The 25,036-nt window shown below is 37.9% G+C and overlaps 1 protein-coding gene across 3 annotated transcripts in view; it reads left to right on the top strand.

Annotated features, from left to right (window-relative positions):
* Positions 1–25,036, top strand: part of NCOA7 (nuclear receptor coactivator 7) — a 120,562-nt gene that overhangs the window by 74,350 nt on the left and 21,176 nt on the right. For 2 of the 3 annotated variants that reach the window (XM_081033032.1, XM_081033031.1), the window contains exons 6-10: positions 2,810–2,923; positions 3,486–3,611; positions 5,203–5,387; positions 9,350–10,389; positions 11,048–11,216. In XM_081033032.1, the coding sequence (XP_080889158.1) occupies positions 2,810–2,923; positions 3,486–3,611; positions 5,203–5,387; positions 9,350–10,389; positions 11,048–11,216 (1,634 nt within the window). The remainder of the gene's footprint in view (positions 1–2,809; positions 2,924–3,485; positions 3,612–5,202; positions 5,388–9,349; positions 10,390–11,047; positions 11,217–25,036) is intronic. The other variant, XM_081033033.1, reaches the window with a different exon arrangement.

Below are 25,036 nucleotides of genomic sequence, written 5' to 3'. Positions count from 1 at the left end.
AAGTGAATAGATTTCAGTCTTTTTTATTGGGTTTCTTATAATCTGGAGCATTGCTGCATGATGTGTGTGTGCAACATTGTGATTTATAAGAGAAATGTTTTGGTAATCTGAATGACCAAAATATATTCCTCATTTATATTTGGTCTTCCTCCACAATTCCTGGCTCACAGCCCCTGAAACCCTTGGAATTTTCCAAGTTGAGAGTGATGAAGATGTCTTTTGTTACGTGAATGAGGTGACTTCTGGAAATTACCTAGGGATGGCAGCTGGTTGCCAGGAAAACCAACCATGTTATTAGAGGGTTGGAACTTTCAGTCAGTTGCACCCCATCCCCCCCACCCCTAGGGAAAGGAGAGGTGCTAGAGGTTGAATCAATCACCAATGGCCAATTCATCATGGCTATGTAATGAAGCCCTCATAAAAACCCGAGAGGACAGGGTGTAGGAGAACCTCAAGGTTGATGAATACATGGAGATGAGCAAGGAGAGTGCTGAGCCTGAAAGGGCGTGGGAGCCCTCTCCCCTTTCCCAAACTCTACCTTCTGTATCTCTTCCAAGTAGCTCTTCCCGAGTTATATGCTTTTACAGTAAAGCAGTGCTCTAGTAAGTAACATGTTTCTCTGAGTTCTGTGAGCCATTCTAGCTAATTAATCAAGCCCAAGGAGGGGGTTGTGGGAACCTCTGATTTATAGCCAGTTGGTCAGAAGTACAAGTGACATCCTGGACTTGTGATTGACATTCTGAGTTGAGGGGGGTGGGATGTCATTGGAGCATCCAGTCTATAGCCTGTGTCAGAAGCACAGGTAAAAGCCTGGGCTTGAGGCTGGTGTCTGGTGTGGGGGGTGGGAGTGGGGTTCGGGGCAGTCTTGTAGGCAGTCTTGAACCCTTAACCTTTGGAATCTGATGCTAGTTTCTAGTTATATAATGTCAGAATTGAGTTGAATTATAGGATACCCTGTTGGTATCCAAGAATTGTTTGTTAGTGTGGGGGAGCCCACCTCCCACTTTGGAATTGGGTCCTGAACCCCTTTTGTAGTGTAACTGACCCACAGCTGAGAACCTGGCTGCATACATTTACTAATTCAAGGCTGAAAACTGTAGTCACTGGAATTTAGTAAAATAATTTAGGATGAATCCTTATTCTTCTCCTAAGTCCACAAATGAAGTAGTTGATTGGTACTGGATTAAGGTCCAGTAGCCAACAGGTGGTACAGGGACTGTTTAAATGTGATCAACTATAAGGGAACAGATGCCAGAAATAAGCCTTCCAAAGCTTTGTTTCCTTTGGTCTTGGAGTAGCTATTTGACTTGGGCAAATTACCTTTCTGTTTTGGAACTCAGTTTCCTAATCTCTGAAATTAGGTCTTGGGCTGCATTATTTCAGATGTTCTTCTCGTCTTTGCTGTCCTGTCCAGCCCTCAAATGACTGAACAATTATGTGCTGCTAGTTGTCCCAGGGCCTGGCCATCCTCTTGATTTGGCTGGCAAAGATAAGGAATTGAGAAGACTGAAATTGACTGAGAGGCTTTCAGAAACTGTGGATGATATTTTGCTTTCAAGGATTTTTAAGTGGTTTGTCTTGGTACTTGGAGGGGTAGGTATCCCTTTCATCTCAGTAGATCTGGTAAATCAAAACTGGCTTTATCTTCTGGTTTCAGAACATTTGAGACCATTTTGGAGACTGAGTGGATGGTTACCTGGAGGTAGGAAAGAAAATTGGTATGACTAGGTGAGCGACCAACCACTTATGTCAGGGGTCATTTTCAGTGGAGCTTACCTGGGAGTTTATTGAACTAAATATTTTACTCTAGACTTTTTGATGCTTTAGAGCGTTTTATGGCCCACCTCCCAATGAGTGTTTCGTAATTTTGGAGCACAGATTTTCAGTAGTAATCAGTCATTATCTTAATTCTCCTTGGCGTTGATTTTTTTCCCCACCTTTATCTTAATTTCCTGTTGCCTCATTTTTTTTCTGGATTGAAGAGAGATTTAAATAAGTAAAGTGAACACAGAGAAATGGCTAGAGGGGTGGGAGAGAGTGAATGACAATATTGAACAGCTATTACATGTTATATGATTAGCTCTGAATTCTGTTTTATAACATTAGAGGTCATTTTAAGATTGTATTTGATATATGCCAAAATGTGACATGTTTCAAAGAGGGTTGAATAAATTACAGAATGAGAATAACATTTCAGGAACCAGAACATTTTGCAAAAGGAGGCTATTTTATACAATTTGGGGCATTTTCATTTTTGTTTTTAGATAACTCAGATAGTGATGAAAGAGAAAATACTAAGATGATTGATATTTCCTTGTATAGTTTATCACATAAGGACCTTACTGCATTGTCACTCAGGGCCTGCTTAGAGTTAGCAAGCCTGGGTGTGTTCCATTTCTTCCTGACGTGGGTGTTAGGTTTAGAAGCATGCCTTGCTTCTCTGTCTGTTCCCTCATACCATTAGTACCCTTCCCTCCCTGTCCGTATGCTGTGTACTGTTCAAGGCTTCATTGGACCCACCTACTTCTCATGGACTGTGCAGCATACTCACCCACCTTGCTCTCCCCTTTGTGAGCTTCTGCAGTGTCTACAGATGTGTTTGGTACCCTGTGCACCGCACACGTTTGTATTGCTGAATATTTTTTCGTGGACTAGTTTAGAAGACCCCGAGGTGCTTAGGAGTTCCGTGAAAGCCAATTAGGTCTTAGTCATTCACCTAGCATGAGAATGCAGAAAGTAACTGCTCTAAATATTGCCTAGTAGTTTGCCTGGTCTTGGCACTCACCTGCCTTTCCTGTCCCATTTTAAGGTTCTTTTTGTGCCAGATGCCAACTTTCCTTCCAGTACCTTAAGGTTATCATCATCCAGTCCCGGTGCTACTGTCTCTCCTTCATCGTCAGATGCAGAATATGACAAACTGCCTGTACGTATGCCATTCATTCACTGAAGTTCATATTTATCAAGAATATATTGTACTATAGAATTCTACATACTGTTTTCCGCAAGAATTCATCCAAAATTCCCCCCAAAGGGGTGGAGGTTAAGTAGTTTTGTCATTAGTTGAGAGAATGCATTTTATCCAAAAGAAACTTCTTCACATTTAAGGTCTCAAAGGCAAAAACGCATGCCTTGTTTCCATTAAGGTATGAACTTAAACTCTCAGTGAGACCACTAATGTATTTGTACTACTTTTACTCCTTCTGAAGAATTTGAACCATGAGCCAAACATGAATTGTGTCATTTAAGACATTTTATGAGCTGTTTTTATGCGTTAATACATAGGCAGGTTTTTTAAATTTTCAGTTTGATTTGGATGTTTATTGTTATATGTGTGATATTTTTGAATGATGAAAGACCTTTGCCTTTTTTATGTTCAAGTTAAATAGAAACAGTTAACTTACAGGGAACTTGTGTGGCTCCATTTACATAAATAATGTTTTTGAAAAGTACTGCTGTTTGATTTTGGAAATTTTTGCTTTCTAAAGGACGCTGACTTAGCAAGAAAGGCCATAAAACCCATTGAAAGAGTCTTATCATCCACTTCTGAAGAAGACGAACCAGGCGTGGTAAAATTTTTAAAAATGAATTGTCGATACTTCACCGATGGAAAGGTATATGGCAGTGTAATTTGTCTCCTTTTTTTTTCTCTTTGGACACTGTAGAAAACTAAAACTAGGTTCCAAATGACTGAAGACAGGCTACATTAAAATATCTTACCCAAAGTTTCAGCTTTACATTTCACAAGTGTCCATTAGCTTCCCCTTTTGGATGCCTGGAATTTTACTTGTTGAGGGAAATGTGATCATTGAATGGAAATATGATTCTTTGTGACCTTGGATTTATCATTTTATTTTTCAGTTCTTGGCCTATAAATCATTAGGGAGACAGTATAGTATATCTTTAACAGCAAATGCTGGATTCAGACTCGCTGAATTTAAATTCCAACTCTGCCTCCCACTAGCTCTGAGACCGTGGGAAAGGTATTCAAATTTCCTCACCTTCCATTTTCCTCATCTATAGAATAGGAACAATAATCAAATTTAACAGGAACAATAATAAAATTTAACTAGTAGTGTATTGTAATTGAAAGAGAAAATTCATATAAAGAGCTTAGCACATTTAACATTGGAAAACGGTAAATTCTCAACCCATTTGGTTCTGAAAAAGCTGATATTAAAAATGTCTGCTCTAGTGTTTAGTTTTTTTGTTGTTGGTATTTGTTACAAAGAAAAAATTCAACTTTTAGGGAGCCTCAGAAGAAGGGGTTATGTTGATATAAAGTGAATTCCTGTATTCATAGAGACTTCATGCCAGGTTCCAAACAATAGGAAACTACATTATGGATACGGACTTGCAACTTTTGCAACTGAGAATAAGTAATGCCTGAGATGCCAAACTTTTAGCAAAGATCACCACTTAAGTCAGTAAGAATATGAAATAAAGTATTTACCTAAAGGGAACCCTCTGTGTCCTGCTGTCTCTGGTAGATAATATCCTTATGGCCATCAGGGTTTATAATAGAAACTGACCAAGCTTCAGACTTTTAAATTCCCACCAAGCTGCTGGGTTTTTTTGTTGTTGTTGTTTGTTTTTTCTTTTAATTTCCATAGTTCGGTACGTTGATTTCTGGCTGGAAAAATTTCATGTTCCTATTTGTATCACATTTTGCTGGATATAGGCTCTCTAAACATTTTAGAGAGAACTATTTAGGACGGTTCTTTGGCACCGTGAGTCCGAGACAGCTGCTCCCTTAACATGGTACTATACACTTGTTGGACATGGTGAATACGTGCTAAGTGAAATCACAAATGGTGAATACATGCTGGGTGAATTGTAAAGCACTCAATCGGGAAAGCACCTGGGCCAGCCCCTCTCATTTTACAGACAGGGAATTGGGGAATATGAGACACGTATGTAACCCAAGATCCCACCAGAATTGTACTATTCCAGCTGCTGTGCCAGAACCAGGCTTGGTTGATGGCCACAGCAAGGCCAGCCTGTTTGCTCTGCCTCAGCACACAGTACCCAGACTTGCATTTCTTCAGCCTGTTTTTCCAGCCCTCTTAAAGGGGAGGTGATTGTCATATAGGATACTATGGTTCACCAAAGTCAATGGAATGGCAAGGTGCGTTCATTAATGCCACTCCTGTCGTGGTTGCGTTTCTGCCTGTAGTGATTCTGTCCTGCCCATTTCTCCCACAGGGTGTGGTCGGAGGTGTCATGATTGTCACTCCTAACAACATCATGTTTGACCCTCACAAGTCCGACCCCCTGGTCATTGAGAATGGGTGTGAAGAGTACGGCCTCATTTGCCCCATGGAAGAGGTGGTTTCCATTGCCCTCTACAATGACATTTCCCACATGAAGATCAAAGATGCCTTGCCATCGTAAGAGACATTTCTTGTTTATCAGAAAACATGGGGGGTCTTAGGAGAATTCAGTGCATTTAAAAAGTAAGGACACTGGCAGGAACAAGAGATTGTGGAGAGGGGCATTTGAAGGAAGATTCATGCACTAAATTTTTAAAATATTAGAAAAATGAGATGAAATGGAAATGATCAAGTCAGTGGTAGGGAAGAGTTGAACATATAACAATGAAAGGAGAAAAGCGGACAGGCCAGCCAATAGAAATAGTATTTGGCTTCTTTTTCTGCAAAGCAGTGCATGTTCTTAATTAATTTATGAAAGAAGAAATGAAGTTTTTCTGAAAGAATTTTAGTCTGATCACCAATAATAGTGTTTTATTGTCAGTTTAACTGTTAAGCACAGTTATATATAGTCTTTATTTAAATTCTAGGATTGGCAGTCTGCCCAAATCGTGTCTTCCCTTAATCCTGCATAGAGATTTGAGTGGACTGGGGAGCCGTCATTGCCCCTGTAGCCAGACTACCTTAAGTAGTGTGAAGAGGAAGTAATATTGGTTTGTTTTAACTCTGAAATGTAGATGAATATTACTTTAGTCCTGATTATTTTTTGCCATATAAAACTGAGTTTTTTGTTTTTAGTTTTTTTGTAAAAGAGAAGGAAGCTTCCCATGAAGAGAAAGATGGTTAAGAAAGCTTGGGAAATCTATTCACTCATAGGGATATTCTCATTCTTACTGTCATTTTGTCAGTGTGTCTGTTTCTGTGGTTACGGTAGCAGTAAAAATCTTTAGAGACTCTTAGTGATAGGAAGGTAGAGGTAAAATGGTGAGTCTTAACTGTGCAAATGGAAACAGGTCGTTGAGACTCATGAAACAAAGGGAAGGTGACTAGGGAATGAACCCAGACACAAAGTCCTTAGGGGGTTATGCCAGCAGTTTCCCCTGTATTCTTACAGTCTTTAGCACCTGATCCACTTGGCCCTTAACCCAACTCCAAGCCGCCTACACACTTACCAGGGCATGGGCACTAGGGTAGTTTTTCTAAAGCCTGCCAGAAGTGTTCAACTGAGAGGTTTAGGAGGCAGTCCTGCGTGATGTTAGGCCTGGCGCCACCACACTGCTGAGTCTCCCGGGCTCTGCCACTTATGGCTTCATGGCCTGCATGAGTATTCAATCTTGAGCCTCAGTTTACTCATTGTAAAATAGAATTAATAGTATTCTTCAGCTTATATAGGACTGTAGTAAGAACTAAGTGCATTGGTATACCAAAACTCTTAGAAAATAGCCTGATGCCGAATAAGGGTGGGCTGTTATTATTGGAACTTTTAATTTATATCTGAAACTCTGTTCATTGTCTCATGGGAATCTTGTCATCTATGTAGATTGAGGCTTCTAGTGCATCTTTGTGCACGCCTCTTTTGTGGCCAGGATATGAAGGTGAATGAGTTATGGCCTCTGCCCTTGAGGAGCCTGCAGTCTACAGGGAACAACAGACAGATGTACAGAAATGGTCATCAAATAGCACAGCACATAGAGAAGTGCACTCAGTATTCTCTGAGGACCATGTGAGGGAGTGTCCAACTGCTTAGGAATCGTAGATGGAGGCAGAGAAGGAAGTGAGTTCGTTGTGGAACATTGTGTTCTCTGTGACAAGAGGAAAGAAGATAAGAATAGGTAAAGATAGCTGAGTTTGGAAGTGGACAGCCAGGCAAATAAGGTCATTTCTTGCCCAGTGATTACTTCTAATGGAGTAATGCTATGGCACATTTTCAGCGTAGGATGTTAAGTATTCTTTTTAATGATAGAAAGTGAAGGTCCATTTGTACAGAAAGATTTCTCTCATCCTGAGATTGTATTTAATGATCTGGGATACAGGGCTAATACCACAATTGGGGACAAAGAGAAGAGTTAAGAATTGGCTCCTAATGTGTTAAAATTATTTCAGAGTTTTGCACTGATTCCTGCCTTCGATGCAGGTGTGTAAAGACTTTTCAGTCTAATGAGCAATATGTGTATCAATGAGCAAAATAGATTGTGAGTGGAATCAATGTGAAATGAACAGTATTGACTTCAGAATTCCATTAATTGTTTAAAAGTTTAAAATAGCTTAAACTTTCATTATTACTAAAAGTTGTATGATAAATCAAGAAGTACAAATTATCTAGCTACAGTGTGCAAATAGTTTTAAAAAGTGTGTGTGTGTGTGTGTAAAATCTGTCCATACTTACCTTCTGGGTTTGTATTTTCTGCATAGGATATTTTGTAACTCCAGCTCCACAGAAAATAGTAAAGGGCCAACTGAAAAGATTATTGATCATCATTAGAAGCCCGGCCAAGTCTAAAAACCATTAATCAACAGCGGAGCCGTTTGACACCACTATGTACTCTTTTGCTCCAGCAGTTCTTGGCAGCTGCAGTGCAGAAAAAGCAGATCACTAAATTAACCTCAGCTTGATTAGGTAGAAGAACAAGAAGGGAGGGGGCAGACAGGAAAGTAATATTGGCGGCCGATTAAAGTGTATTAACTAAGTATATGAAAAGCTGGGTTTCTTTGTTGCAGGACTTCTTGTAGCCTTTAATATGCCAAATTAAAATTTTGGTCCGAAAATGTAAATTATACCATGACACTAATTTATTTGACTCTAGGATTGAAGCGTCTTTAACATCTCCTGGATGCTTGTGTTAGACATTTTTGTGTCTGCAGGTTCCTGCAGAACAGACACTGTCACAGTGGTTTCTTAGCACATGACATTTAGGGACTCAATGAATGCTTATTGAATTGAAATGAATTATGAATTAAAGAGGCTTTTTCAAGCATTTGTCAGGGCCTAACAACTCTGTGGGCTTTTATTTTCTATTGGAAAAAGGATGGATGTTCCGTGCAAGTGATTTATAAAATAATTGGGGAGATAGTCTTGTAATTTGAGTACTTCCTGGTACCTTGTTGCTTTATTATTCAATTATTTCAAATCCAGAGTAATAAAGTATTACCTGAATATGATCTAGGCTTTTTAGAAAAGAAAATTATTTCTGACGCTAAAGTGAAAATACAAATTACTCAAGATATTGCCAGTCATAGTTGAAAATGTACGCTTTTTGACCATTTACTTTAAACTTTTGACAACATGTTTAATCAGTATTTCTGTGCAACTCAAATCTGGGTAGTAAGCTTTTGCTATGAAGGAAAAATAATTGACTGCAGCACAGGACAGTATGTTCCAGCTGATATGCCCATTGCCGTAAAGTAAAATGATATTGTTATAAGATGAAACAGTTAAGGAATTTAAACTTAGTTAAGAAATTTAAACTAAGTATTACATGTAAGAGCTTATGTGATTTGCTTGTGTGTAAAATTTTAAAATGTAAAATGGAGCAGGTACTATATATCCACAATAATAATGGAAGCTTCCTCTTGCATCTCCCTCGGGAGTAGAAGGATGTCTATTATTGGAAGCATTAGATTCTAAGCCAAGAAATCCAAAATTAGGGTTCAGGGTCATTCACTTTATAGAGCAGTTAAAAGAGTAGCTATTCAGTCAACAAGCCATTCAAAATTAATGCAGTTGGTTTATGTGCTTTTTAATAAAAAGAAAAAGCTTTGATTATTTAAAGCATTTTAGTCATAGTACTAAAACATTTCCTCTACTTCATGAAAATCAGACACATTATTTCATCATTAAAAATCTGGTGAGTGACATCTCCATTTTCATAAATGACTTCAAAAACCATTCATATCTTCTAGTAGGATATGTAACTCATGGTTCTTTGTTTTGTCACTTCTTATAGTTGATTTCTGTTTCATTTTTAAGTCAATTTCTTGGTTTCACTTTCTTATTCTGAAATCATTTAAACATTAATTTAAGTTGCGGTATATTTATGTTTTGGTTTTTAGTTGGATTTTGTGTTGGCTTTTGCTTTTCCTCCATTTTGCTTTTGGTTTTGTTTTTAACATTCCATGTGCACCCATCATTTTTTCCTCGACAGTGACCTACCTCAGGATCTTTGTCCTCTGTACAGGCCTGGAGAATGGGAAGACCTGGCTTCAGAAAAGGATATCAACCCATTTAGTAAGTTCAAATCTCTCAACAAGGAAAAGCGGCAGCAGAACGGAGAGAGACCCATCTCTTCAGATTCCACATCAACAAGACCTTTGGAGCAATCAACAGAACACACACATACAAAGCCCTCAGACAACTCTGTGTCAGGAAAGTTAAAGACCCTGGAATCCCCTATGGAAGCAACGGATGGACCTACGATAGTAACTGAGGTCAGCGAGGAACCTTCTGACACTCATACTGCATTTGAATCTATAGCCAAAGAAAATTCCCTTTTAGGGGAAGATGATGACTTCATTGACTTAGAAGAACTTGCTTCCCAAACTGATAGTGGAATAGACAAAACAGACACCTCCAAGGAGTGCCTTTCTCTTGATCCAGAGGACCTAAGGAAGGCTAAGTCACAAATCATCAGTTCTGCTGCAGAAATGCAGTCAGCCCTGAACTTTTCAGGAACAGAGAGTGATGCTGAACTGAAGGGGGCCCTAGATTTAGAAACGTGTGAGAAGCAAGACAAAATGCTGGAGGTGGACAAGCAGTCCGGTTCCCCAGAAAGCCAGGTGGAAAACACACTGAACATACATGAAGATCTCGATAAAGTTAAACTCATTGAATATTACCTTAATAAAAACAAAGAAGGGTCACCGTTATCTGATAACTTGCAGAAGGCAGAATTAAGTCATGGCAAAAGTGTTGAGCCAGTGGGAATAGACATCACCCTTAGTAGTTCTCTTCCCCAGTCCGGTGAGACTCTAACTGAGGGCAATAAAGAACCAGAAAAAACCGGGGTGAAAGAGACAGACCCCCATCCACTGCAACTTGGCTCTTCTACTGAAGAAAATACGGCTAAAGAGTCTATAGACTCCTCTTTGGAGTCTACTCTGGACAACAGCTGCCAAGGTGCACAAATGGATAATAAATCCGAAATCCAGTTATGGCTGTTAAAGAGAATTCAGGTACCCATTGAAGGTAAGCCATATTTCTTTAATGTCTTTTTATTCTGCTGTATAGTTCCTTTCGAAAACATGCATATGCAATAGCACAAGTAGTACAATCATTTGAAAACAGTGTTTTCTCAATAGAGTATATCTTTACTGATACATTAATAATTGGGAAAAATTAGCAATATATGATATCTATTTTGGAATTTGATGTTTGATATAGATTTCTGTTCCCAAAGTAGGTTGCTTTTAAAAAGTCTTTCTGGTAACTTTTCTTTTTTACCTTGAATTTCTAAATCTAAAGGAGTTTAAAATGTTTCTGAAGATGTTTCAGTTCTAAACTGAATTGCATTATGGTGTCATTGGGTCCTCAGTACCGTTCATTAATGTATATTCTTGTGGATTGTCATAATTCTCCACTATTTGCTGATGTGTTGGTTTTTATGCTTATTCCCGTACATAGCATCTCATGTGATACAGACCAACCTGAAATGTCCAAAGCATTTGCCTTTTGTGCTCAAGAGGTCTACAAAATTTAATTAGTCCCAATGTGATGATGATGTATCTGCCATGTTTTGGTTTTCCATCACTAAGAGGGGATTGGACACTATTCTTTGTAAATTGAAAAGTTTTACCGTCACCAGTGTCATCAGTATTGAGGAAGATATTTTTCATGTGTAATTCAGATATACTTCCTTCAAAAGAAGAAAAAAGCAAGACTCCACCCATGTTTCTGTGCATTAAAGTGGGGAAACCAATGAGAAAGTCCTTTGCCACTCACACCGCAGCCATGGTCCAGCAGTATGGCAAACGAAGAAAGCAGCCAGAGTACTGGTTTGCCGTTCCTCGGGAGAGGTGAGTGTGGGCTAAAACGGAACATCTGTTCATCAGTGAGATTCTGATTGCATCTTGATTTTTCAAATTGAATCTTAAAATACTTAATTTCATTCCTGAATAAGAAATTTCTATTAGGTGTACATTTTAGGATTTGTAGAATATTATATGAGTAGCTTTCTGCTAAAGGGTGATTTAAGTCTAGCAAATTTGAGGTAATCATTGGTACTGCGAGCTGAACCACTTTCATAACTTTCTAACCAGTTGAATTTTAAATGAAGAGTTAGATATTCTCAAGTGCCAGTAATTGGAAGTGCTCTTCCATTGAGAGGAAAGGAATTCCATACAGCAGCTCTAAACCCCTCAAAATGCTATAGAGAAACATGATTTTTAAAGTGCTTATTATTCTGGAGAACTAAAGGTTGCTTTGGCCTAAATGGAGGAAGTATCTGTGACCCAGCAGCTTGAGAAATGTGACATGAGGTCACCTCGATGGGTGGTTTGAGGGAAGGTATACCTCTAGAGAGAATTGTATTTTAAATTGCCAAAGAAGATATTTTATTGGTTATCTTGGATAGCAGGAATAGAAATTCTTCAGCAGTACATCATCGAGGACACGTTTATAATAAAAGTAGGAAACATTATTTTTAGAAAAAAATAAGTATTTTCCATTTGTATATATGACACAATAAAAATGTCTTTAAAAAGGACTTGCAATTAGCTTTCAAAATTAGTAAACTCACAGATTTTTCCTTTTTCTAACTATTCATCAAGCATCATGATCTGGGCAGACCTTTTGGCACACCTCTGTCAAGAACAAATACATTCAGCGAGCCTCCTTAAGCATGACTTGTTAATAAAGCAAAATTAAATTCCAAGTAAGGGTACACTTTCTGGCTGATTAGTACCCACAATGAGAATTCTCATCAGGAACTGCCTCATTTTAATAAATTACAGTTTAATATGAGAAATAATTAGAATTTTAATGAATTTGCTAACTTCTTTTCCCTGTCTTAGACACAACCAAGTTAACATGAACATTAAACATAATTTGTTTTGTATTCATATAATATACTTCTCTACTTACACCTGCAACCCCGCCCCCCCCAGTATCTCATTGAAACTAGGGATACTGTGGAGATAAAAAGAAAATGCGTCTTTTATTATTATTTAAAAATGTTTCAACAGAAGCAATGTAAATTTGTGAAGCCCTGTTAAATTGAGAGTTGGAGAATCAGAGGTCACAGCTGGATAATACCTTAGAGATTTAAGCCAGTTCCTGCCTTTATAGGTGAGGAAAACAAAGCCCTGAAAACTTCAGCCACATTGTGGGTTATGTGGACTTCCGGGGTCTATCAGAAAAAAAAAACTACCTATTATACGTGTCCCATTTTCTCTGGGAAAATGTATTATTTATAATATAAAGAAATTACGTGTTTTATCACTATCTTTAATGAGACTGTGTGCACCAAGGACCCTTCTAGAATAAATATAGCAATCTCACACATGCAGTTAATTTTCCTGTTATTCTTTAACCCAGAAAAAATCTGTAATGCTGAAATAGTACTTCTCTTTGACCTTTTATACAAGTGGTTTTGTGAGCTGTTTAAAGTAGGTCACTTGTTGAGTTCTCTGATGTTGTATTTTATAGTGTCCCTGACTTATTTGTCTTTGGCTAGCAAATAACCTGGCATACTTAGTTTTCTTTCTTAAACTAACTATTAACAAAGATTTTTCTGGGAGGCATTATATCTCATTGTGTTAATGATAGATTCTTTGTGTTGATGTTTGGAAATTTTAGTTTTAATTGTTCCTTTATTTCCATGTCTACTTACACTAAAGGAAACCACAATGTAGTTTAAGATTGGGAACAATGCAGAAATCCTATAGTTAATTCCCACCCAGAACTCCAAGGGCATAGTGAGAAATAAGAGAAGTTTATTTTTATTTTCAGTTTATGAAATTCTTCAGGACTTAAGGCTCAACAAAGTCCTTAAAGGAGCCAAGAGTGGCATGAAGTGATTTTCTCCCTCTGACGATGATTTCTGGATTCCCTTGCTGTATCAAACTGAGTGTTTCTATTTTATGGATCCTGGATGCATTGGCGTTTCAGCAGCCACATGAGGAAGTCATCCTAGCAGTGGCTAGGTTACAGTGTTCTTTCATAGACCTTCTAGATGTGACAACTTATTCTCATTAGCAGGTCTCTTTGACTCACCGAAGCTCCTTGTCACAGGAGAATAATATTTTGATGTTGACGTAACTTCACAATTGTGTTTCACTATGTCTCTATTATTCCTAACACTTTTTTTTGTATTATATGTTTTTATTGGTTTTCAACCAATTACTAAATAAACATTTATGGGTGCTACAGAAGGAAGTAAAAAAATTCATAGATGCTAACAAAATGTAGTCTTGCTTTGAAATAGCAACAACAAAAAGTAAGAAAACAATGTAACAAGTGTTTATAGAAGTATAGTTCCTTAGAACAATAAAGAAGCAAAATTAATGAGCTGGGGTTGCTATCGGTGTCAAGGATAGCCAGAAATTTTTATCAATATTTTTTTCCTTTTTTGTTATTAGTACTAAGAAACTAATTCTTCCAAAACATTCCTTCTTCATTTATAGTGTGCCTTATGACTTCCTTAATTCCATCATTGAATGAATAGTCTATCAAGTAAGAAATTGGGGAGGGCGAGACACAGAGGAAGCAATGAGGGGAATCTGCATGTAGTCTCTATCTCCTTTGTTTTCAGTGCATTACTTTTTCTTCCCTGCAACCCTTGTTAAATTTTAGATACTAGAAATTAGAGATGTGAAGTGGTTAAAAACTGCCTAAATACATAATAATATTTTTATTTAACGTGGTAGCAGTTGTCAAAAGATCTAAGTCCGCAGTGGGTCCAGAAATGCTGGTAGATTTTTCTCTCATTCATACATTGCTACTTGCGACATGCACTCTTACACTGAGGATTAAATGCTTGTCAACTTTAAACCCTTCCTCCATGGCAGCTTGCAGAATCATGTACTTATCTCGAATCAGCTAAAGATGACAGTGGCGTACTTGGGAGATTTGAAGTTTCCAGAAGTTGGCTTACAAACCTGGGACATCCAGTTCTTTTTCTACTTTCACTCTTGATGCTAATTTAAACATAAGGACGGTGGATAATTCATCTTGGTTTAATTGTCTGGTACAGATTTTCTCAACCTTGGTACTATTGACATTTAGAGCTGCAGAATTCTTTGTTTGAGGGGATGTCTGTGCGTTGTAGGTGGTTAGCAGTATCCATGGTCTCTACCCACTAGATGCCAATAGCACCTCCCCAATTGTGACAACCAAAAGTGTCTCCAGACATTTCCAAATGTCCTTGGAGGGGCAAAGTGACTTCACGCTGAGAACCACTGCTCAAGTACAGGACTCTTAGACCGTGGACTAGATACTATTCCAAAAGTGATTGTGAGCCATGATAGCTCACATTTTAGGATGTGAATACTTAAAACTTTATTGGATTTGGTTATATTCACAGTATTTACTCATCTGCATATATGTATTTTGTTTCCTTTACTAAACCTAATACGTTTTGCAAAGTATTTCATTAAAATTTATTTTTAGCTTTCTTATTAATCTATACTTTTTGTATCTATAAAACAACACTATTGCTCCTAAAAAAATGTTTTATCTGGAAAGTAATCCCACATTAATAAAGTACTATCAGCAATAAGGTTGTTGATAGACATTTATTTTTGCAACTTCACATTGCACAAGCGTGTGTTAGAAGTTATCTGATGTATAAGAACATAGTACTGTACCCTGACCTCCTATGGAGTCTTGGGCTGCCCTGCTCTGGCCAGTGGAATAATGAGCCCCAGAATTGGGTAGAGATGAATGAGAATCCCTAGGAATTGTGGGCCCTTTTACCTACTTGAAACATAATTTCTTCATTTGAAAAATGGGTCATGATGAGTGTTAAGTAATTAGATCGTATTTGAGCAAATAGTTATTGAGTGTGTACTTCCTGGCAGGCACTGGGTTAGTTGGAGAAAAATAAGACTGGGACCCTACCTTGAGGAGCTTATGAAAAGCTGTTGAAAATAGTTCCTAGCACTTCATAGAGACTTAATATAGATTGTATTCCAAAGATTTGGATACTGTTCTATGTAAAAAAATAATTATTGTCCTTTTTCTTAACTTTAAGAGATAATTTCCTTTTCAGAACCAATAATTCCTTTTCAAATTAAAACTTTTTTTCCAATTATGCATGGACTATTAATCTCTGAAATGTTTTATAATAATTGATTTCATATCCAGCTTTTAAAATAATGGAATTAAATAGCAGGAATTATGTAGAATTTGCTAAGTCATGCATAAATGTTTAATCCACGTTGAATTAATTGGCTAGTGTGATTTGTATAATAAGTAAGCTAATAAGAGAGAGAAAGGGGGAGAGGGAGAGTCCATGCATATTTAAAAAAACAAAATTTAACTTAAATAATTACAAGATAATTTTAGCAATACTTGATCATACAGATAAGCAGGGGGAGTGGACAGAATCCATTTTGCAGTCGGTTTTTTTTTACCCACTTAATAAGTTATACACATTTTCCATGTCAAATACTGTTATTTTATGTGTATGAACAATATAGTTAGCACTCCCATTATGTTTCCTGATTGATTTAATCATGTTCCTGCTTTGGACGTTAGGTTATTCCAAATTTTTTGCCAGTATAAGCAATGCTACAATAAACACCTTTGTAAAACCCTTCAGGTAGTCTTACCAAGTCAACGAATATGTTTCAGGCTTTTAAATACATGTTGCACACGAAAGTGAGTGGCAATTTATACACCACTAGCACAAGAGTGCCCTTTTCACCACATGCTGGGAAATCTAAATAGTACGATTCATTATAAGTTTGGTAGATGAAAAAGGAAATAAATGTGATTTTAATTTTTTATTTTGTTTTAAACTTGAATGAGCATTGGTTATATAGCATTCTTCTGATATAAAGTAGTCAGACTGGCCTGAGAATTTTTATTCTAGGTGACTCCTTTAATAATAAATTTATTTATACCTTAATATACAAATATATATATATGTATATATCTATATATACGTATGTGTGTGTGTATATATACGTATATGTGTGTGTATGTGTGGGTGTGTATATATATATATATATAGTTAAAATTATTCTAAAATACCATGTTTCTCTAATCAGCTTCCGATTAAGATCAGCAAGCCCTTTGCTTTACATGGGATAGTTTTATTTTGTGCCTGCACACATTTAAAATAAACTTATCATATATGTTAAGTTGATTGTTTTAGAAAGCATGATATTACATAATATCAAGAATAATTGAAGTTCCAAAGCACTTTATGATAGTTGGGATTGTTTTATACTTTCGAAATTAAAGTGAGTAAGGTATCCATGAGCACACAGCTGTCCTTTTAAAAGGCGCTATCTATGTGGTATGCGTATTTCTCAGATCCAATTTGTGAGCAGTAGAATACATCCGGCAGTTTATAAATTCTCTCTCCAGAGTTTTCCATGATCGCCCAACCCCAAATACAGAAACAAGTGTTTAAGGTCCCATTTTTAGGAAAAGGCCTTTTCTTTAGGTCAGTTTTCCCACCAAAGATATTCAATGGAAAGCTCATCCCATGGACAAGTGATAGGTGTTCATAGTTATTAATAAATATGTTCCATAGTTCTTAGCTCTTTCCACAGTAGAGCTTTGTGCTCATAGTTGCTATTCTCTTAGTAGGCTTCTATAGGAGTTTCTTAGTTTTACTTTCAGTTTTTTATTATTTTTTTCCTGAGACTGGTATAATAGAATATAACTGATTTAAAAAAAAATATATCTAATCCCATTTTAATTTTGAGATTACTTAGATATCCCTATATGTGAGCATATATAGTCTTTAAATATTTATATATACATATTTATTTCAAGACTATTTTCATCCAATCTCTGTTGGTTTTAAATTATTTACTATAGTAAGCCCAAATTGGGATTTATTTCCCTTTTTCACCTGTCTAGTAGTGGCAGCCCCATATATACAAAGATCACATACGTAACCTTTTCGACATCAAAGTTATTTTGCGTTGTTAGGAGTGATTAGTTGATGGCAGATCCTAGTTAGGACCTGCCTTTTAACTCTTTGTATTTTCTTTTTGTCTTTGAAAGTATCTACTCTTAGTTCTGGAATATTTAAAGTAAAACCTGAAAGTCATGAGTACTGAACTTTTCATGATGGGCCATCATCATGAAAAGGTATGTCCTCAAAAATCTTATTCATTTTTAAACTAAGTTTCTTTGGACCCTGATATAATTCTGGTGTCTGAATCGCAGTTTTATAAAATGCATTCGATTGGTCTGGTTGAGGACATACCTTTCCAAAGGTGCTTTTGTGATTTCTTCATCATCCAGAGTAGGATCACCACCCTTAAAAACTCAAAGGGGAATATCAAAGAAATTAACTCAATATCTCAACTCTCAATTTCCCTAGTTCTAAGTCAGAGCGGACTGAGAGGGCAGGGAGGGCCTTCACTTGCTGCTCTCCTTAACCCCATGCACAGTACTCTGGATGGTACTTTGCATGGGTTATCTCACTTAATACTCATGATAGTTCTGTGAGGCATGTGGCATCGTTCCTCATTTTACAAATGCAGAAACTGGAACACACTGAGTTTCAACACCTTGCTCAAACTGGCAAATATCAAATCCGGGATTTACACTCAAATCTATTTGACTTCAAATCTATTCTCATAACCAGATACCAGAGCAGGCAGTTGAAACTGTCTTCATTATCCTTTTTATTTCTGCTGACAGATCACTGAAATGGGAGTGGGAGAGGGATTACTTCATACACTCAAAGTCATTTTCTGGCTAGTAAGGGAATGAAAGTTTGCAGCATCCCCAAATGTATTCATCTTCTTAGAATTTGCTAAAGTACCTGCCATCCAGCTAGATGTGTTTCAGTGATTACGGGCAGAGGAACTGACTGATATTTTATGGATGATACTGCATGGGTGCTCATTCATTGAACTGAGGGTTGTCTAACCAGAACATTATGTGGAAATAAAGAGTTTGACTAAAATGTCCTTCCTCTGATATTAGATGTTTTAACTTTAGTTATAGGCTGGTTGTAGCATTGGCTCATTATTAGAATGAATTTCTATGGGCTACAGTGGTTATCTAGCCCAAAACAAAGACACAAAATTCTGTTTTCTGAAGCTAGTATCACAAGATCCAGGTAACTTAGTTTACATGACCCTGAGAGTGAACACAGCACCTTGTACCTAAACTGCAATTTCCTATTCTCTAGTTCCTCCTCTTAAAATCTGCTTTGTACCTTATGGCTTCAAAAATCTTGTAGAAAGGTATTTAGACCTTGCCGTATTGCCACAGAATACATCTTAACCCTTCAGATTAAAGTCTAAACCCCTTGTTTGTGTTTAAAGCCCTTTGCACACTGACCTACTTTTTAGCTCTTTCTTGATCTGCCTAAATCTGCGGTTTTACTGAAATGGTCACTTTATGGATTTTGCCCAGTGAGTCTAGGACTTTTCTAGCTTGGCACCTTTTTTAAATACTGTATTCCTGAACTCAAGTGGTTCATCTCTCTTCTGTGCCTGTGCAATCCTTGTTTCCCAAAGCAATACACCTTACGATCATGTCTCCCTAGACTGGCAGCTACAGTCCTTTGCCACCCTGTACATGCCTGGTGAACAAGCCACAGGCACAGAGGCCGGGTGGGCAGGAATTGAAGTCTGACACTTTTTCTCCTTGTGGGAACTCTGTATCTCAGTTTCTAAATTCAGAAATATTGGGGACTAAAGCCTGTGGAGGAATCTATTCTGTTTCCCAGATACAAAAGCATATGGAGTTAACAAAGAATTCCTGGCTTAGATCACTGGGTGCCAAATTTAGCTTTGTAATAAAGTCATCCAGGAGCCTTTAAACATATGGAGTACCCAGGCCCTTCCCTGAACATCTGTTGCTTTGGATTTGGGTTAGAACACTAGTATCTGTTAGGCATTCTCCATATGGTGATACATATAGGGGCATTATTTTGTCCTTATGTCACTTTAACATTCTGTAACATTGGACATCATTAACCATCCCATCCCCCATGTGATGCCCTCTTTCTTCCTATTACCCCTTCCCAGTCTTTCCTTTCTCCGTTTCCTCATTAAATGTTACCCTTTAAATGACCCTCTCTTTCTCACTACATATAATTGCCCACGCCCAATTAATTCTTTCTTATATGCCAGTCAGTTTTAGCTGTCTTGAGTCTAGAACTTTCTACTGAGCCCCAAACATATATACCTAGTAGTCTTTAATATTTGCATCATCCATAGATAAAACAAACTCAAGACAGATTGCGGCCTAAACTGGGTTTCTTATTTCCATCTTTGTCCCTGCCATTGTTTCTAGAACTCCTGCCTCCTGTTTTCTCCATTATAGTAACTAACTAGTCCCACCAGCCCTTCAGTCCCAGAAGCCAGAATGTGAGCATAAGCTTGCTTCTGAGTTATCGTCCCACATCAGTCAATGACCACATCCAGCTTATTTTATCCATTTAACCTCTCTAGGATCTCTTCTGACTGTTCTGTGGATAACTAGCCATATTTCAGCTTCAACAAATGTGAATCCGACTTATTGGCTGGCTTGCTTTGGATGCCCGGCTTCTCTATTTACCCCTCTCACCTCAGGATACATGTTAGTTCATACATCTCCTCTAAGAAATCAGACTTTCCCTGTCTGGTTTAGATGCCCTCTGCTGCACTTTGGCCTCTGCCAAAACACTCACTATATTCTTTTACAAACGTGGAATCCTTGTGCCTTTTTCCTACTGGACTTTAACCTTCTGAGGGCAGGGACCAAGTCTTATAATGTTGTGTCCTAGACACAACATAGGATCTAGTATATAATATACTCCTAAATGTTAGTTGGATGTATGCATGAATAAATTATAGTCTAATAAATAAAAACGTTTAAATAACTTAGTCTTATAATTAAAATAATGCAGACTTTATACAACATTTAGAAAAATACAAAAAAGCAAAAAGGAAATAAAAAGCTCATAATTTTGTTACACAAAACTAACTACCATTTTTATTTTTCAGACTTTTGGCCTTTTATTCTATATATGGATTAATATAATATATAATTATACACACACAGTTTTGTAAACTACTTTTACTTAAGAGCATTTTTTTCTGCCATTATTCTGTCTGCATACATTTAGTGAGCATGCATTACTTTTGTAATTAGAAGTAAACTCCTCAAAAAGAATATTGATTCTCCTATTAAACTTGCTTTGCAATAGGAGGGCCTTCGTGAAGACTAAGCAAAATGCTCTTAAGAACATTATCCTTGGAGGAAAAAGGATGAATAAAAGGAATTACAAACTAATCTAGTTTTCTAGCATGAAATCTTTAACTGTAGTTAATACTAACTTTTCTAATCAAAAGTCACCTGGTTTTTAATGGGATCAGGGCAAAACTGAAATCTTTAATGACTATTATTGCCAAAAAGACCATAGTGTTGAGTAGTCTTTAAAATACTGTATTTTCTAGAACAAATTAGGCCTTACTTATCCAAACCTGGTATAGTTCAGAATAAAAACTGTGACTTTTAAGTATCACACAACCTTATGTCACACTTTAATCTTATAATGATGCTGTAAGGTGAGAATGTCACTAATAAAGGGAAAAAACTCAATAATGCCTCCTAAGCAAGCCCTAAGGAATTATTTCTCCCTTATAACACCAGTTAAACGTTTCAGAAAACTACTGAACAAATATAAGGCTAGTTGTTTATGTAAATATTCTCACGTTTTAAAAACACTTTTAAATGTTTTTGAAGTGATACTGCTTCCTTTCATTCTTTTCCTGGTCATTTTATGTCTTTTGCATCAACTTACAGTTCTAGGAAGTCATCCTCATCTCCCCAGAAGCACTTTATTAGTCAGCCACCCTTCAGTAACTTTACTAACCAGCATTGGCAGATGCCTTGAGTTAATTGGTGACTCTATAGCCAGACCTTCACTCATGAAAAATCGCCGCCATTATAAGCGAGCTCTTCAGTGTGGTGGCTGTGCTTCCCGGGGGAGGAGTGAGCGCCTGCACGGTAGAGAGTTGGTCCTCACGCTTTCCCGTTGCAGGATAACTAATCCCCGCCAATGGGTGCCGCACACAGTGTTTGGGAGTAAGTATGCAGAAACTGTAATTACCACAAACCTAAATACCTGCAGGAGCCAGACAGGAATGGAGGGAGGGAAGCTCCATGGCCATTGTTACAACCACCTGCTGTAGGGAACAGCTGTGAGTACCTGTGTACTGCCTCCAACCCAGTGTTGCTGTGAGGACACGGGAGCCTGGTGTTGCTAGGTCTTCCCATCTTTTTCAAAAGAAGCTGAGATACGAATTATGTGTGTCAAGTCTCTCCAATTTTTAAGTATTAACCATTGTTTAAGTTTTTTCTATTTTTTAAGTACTGTTCAGTCCAAAAAGTATGTATCCAAGCGATGGACTGCCAGCCTAAGGCATCCCGCATTGGTATTAATATAAACTTTTAGTTTTTCCTTCTTTTCGAGTGATCCTTTTTATAACTGTAACTATTGTCTTGATTAATGATTCTCAGAAGAACTTTGCTATTATTTTTGGTGAACCAGACAAAGGAGCATATTTAGTCAGTACTTTGTAAATAAAGTTTTCTTTTTATAGGCACACTTAAGACCTTTTTAGAGTGGGTGTTACACCTGGGCGTTACTAAGCATTGGTTTCATTTGGAGTTGCAGAATACTGAATCTGGTAGAGCAAAGAAAAGGATCTTTCTGATATTAGGACCGTGGGTCAAGCCACTGAGGTGAGTTTTAAAAGGTGGTAGTTCTCTAGTAACAACCTCTGTAGTCAAGAGTGGTTTGCTGGATTGGGCTGCTGTGGCTCTGTTCATAATGGAGTCTGAGGAGGTTTTAGACTAAAATGCATTGAAATATCTCTAATTTATAATCAATAATACAAGGGAATATTGCGGCTGCATACATGTATATTTCAGTGCTCTTTAGGTCATATTCTTTTTTCTTCCCTTTCCCTGTCTTATTATTTCCTATTCTCTGAAGTATGTTTTGAATGTAATAGCTGTTAAATTGTTTAATGGCTCCTGCTTATAATTTTTAAATCAAGTGGGTAGTTCAGTTATATCTTGCTATGTATAGCTCCAATTTCTTTTACCAATCAAGTGACTTTTGATAAGACAGGAACTGCTTCTGGGTCATTTTGGTCAAGTGTGTTGCCTAGTGTGGTAGCAAGACTTTAGATAATCACATGGAAGGGACTTTTTAAAAGATCTGTTTGAAAGTAGAATGAACTTTCTTATACATTTAATGCTCCAGACACCTAGGTTTTCTTATCTTCATTTTAGAAGTTCAGAGAGATTAAGAAATGTCCCCAAAGCTGCCAGCTAGTAACAAGTGGAACCAATTTAGGGAGTTCAGGTGTTGAACTTAGAAATGTGTGGGTTGTTTTGTTTTTGTACTTTACCTCATAACTATGTTTTTTAAAAAAATGGAAAAAAGCCAACAGCAAATTGAATCTTCCCATAACTAGTAGTCTTGTTTGATAAAATAGACTGCAATTATACCTAGAGCTCATATACCTACAGTATGAATAGTAGAATAATGTTTTGTTCTAAGCATCAACTCCGATTTTTTCACCAGGTTTTATAACCCTAACCCCTACAGCTTTGTCAGTGATTGGCTTTTATTAAATAGTCAAACCAGGCGAGTGGGACTGACCATAAAGGAATTGGTGAAGCATATTGGTTGAGACCATGAACTGACCTGAGGTTGAGGCCAGGTTCACCCCTAGCATACCGTGTGGCCTTGGGCAAGTTAATCTGTGTGAGCATCTGTTTCTTCCACCATTAAATAGGAATGATAATTACAGTGGACACCTAGTGGGGTTATTATGAGAAAAATAAAATGAGCTTGTCCATGCACTAAATGAAAGTTGTTGCTGCCGTTATGACTTTTTCTCCCACAGTTTGTAGCGCTTTGTTTTCTCTGAAGTAAGGCTTGTTGCCTTCCAAGAACCGATTTCATTTGTCTTCTTTGAATTTCTTTTTCAGAGCTAACAACATTATCTGCTAAACAGGGATCTGTAACTTGAATTTGGTGTTTCCTTTGGGCTGAATCCCTAAAAGAGCCTTGTGTAAAGACCTTCGAGTTTATGAAGAAATCTGATTAAGCCCAAATTTGTAATTAGACAATCTAAACAAAGCCCGAGTGCCAGGTTTTGGTATTAACTGTTGCCCGATGGGTTGGAACTAGTTTTGTGCCTGGAGGAATACGTACAACAAGCTCCCCCACCCAACTCCCCATGTCCACTGCCATGCCTGGGCTCTGGGCCTGATTGTCTCTTGGCTGGATCACTGTTGTAGCTTTCTCAACCAGACTTTTGTTTCTAGTCAGTTCCCCCCTCCACTCCCCCAGCGCGCGCGCGCGAGCGCGCGCGCGCGCGCACACACACACACACACACACACACACACACACATGGCCTTCTTGACTCCAGAGCAATCTTTCTAAACTATAGATCTGGCTGGGCTTCTTCCTTGCTAAAGCCCTGGATGTGGCCTCCTCCGTGCCTGTAGCAGTGCTTCTCAAGCTTCAGTCATTCACACAACTTCCCACATATTTCCCCATACCTGAATATATTTTGTACTACTGTTCACCTAGTAGTTGTCTTTGAAGGACTTAAGTCACACTCCCCTCCTTTTTTTCAGCCTCTTCCGGAGAAGTAATATCTGTGAAATCAGAAGTATAACATGCTAGTTGTACTTGCTACTGATATTCTGTAAATAAGTATGTAACTTTTAAAATAATGTCCCGGTGTTTCCTCTGAAGTCACTGGAACTGCCCCTGTCACATTGTGAGAAACAGTGGCCTCAGGATAAGTTCCAAGCACTTTATCTTGTGTCCAGGACGTTCTGTGACCCAGTGACCCAGCCCCCCTGGCCCTTTCTTTCTTATCTTCTGCCATTCCATTAAGCAAAGAATAAATCTTGCTCTCTCATTCCTCTTGTCCAGAATTCCTCCCCGGCCTGATGAATCCTGTTCTATACACACAATCATCCCAGATGCCCACTGGCTTCTGTCATGTATTGTTAGAACTGGGTTAGGAGGTTTTGTTGTTTCCCCTCAACCTGAGTGCTCTGGGGCAGCGCCTGGGTCTCCTGCATCTCGGCAGCCCTGCCCCCACTACAGAACCCTCAGTCAGAAGTCACCAATACCTGATGGCATTGCCCTTCTTTCTTTCTGCCATGTCCAGTTTAAACTCCTCTAGCATCACCCTGCTCTTAAAATGCCATGTCTTTTTGCACATGTGCCTTCTGGTGGAATGCCATTTCCCTTTTTTCCTGTAACTGACTCTTTCCCTTCCTTCAGCGCTCAGCTTAACCATGGCCCCTGGGAAGGCTTTCCTGAATAGCCTGAGATTATTCTCCCCTGGGCTTACCTTTGTCATCACTCTTCTTAAAATAAATAGATAGATAGATAGATAGATAGATAGATAGATAGATAGATAGATAGACAGACAGACAGATAGTAATATAAAGAAAAGCAGCAGCATGAGCACAGGAGCCAGAAACGGATGTCGGAACAAACGTACAAGAGTATATGCCTGGAACAAAGAGTGCATTTTGAGGATTGGCACATAACAAAGCTCTCAGGCAGCCCCAAGAAGTTTGAATTTATCCTAAGACCTCTGGGGAGACCTTAAAAGGATTTTACATAGCTGGATGAAGTGATCAGATTTGCATTTTATAAAATTGCTT

Source organism: Rhinolophus hipposideros (assembly GCF_964194185.1).
Source record: "Rhinolophus hipposideros genome assembly, chromosome: 3".
NCBI lineage: Eukaryota > Metazoa > Chordata > Mammalia > Chiroptera > Rhinolophidae > Rhinolophus > Rhinolophus hipposideros.
Note: the sequence above shows the minus strand (reverse complement) of the source record. Positions and strands in the feature narration are given on the sequence as shown.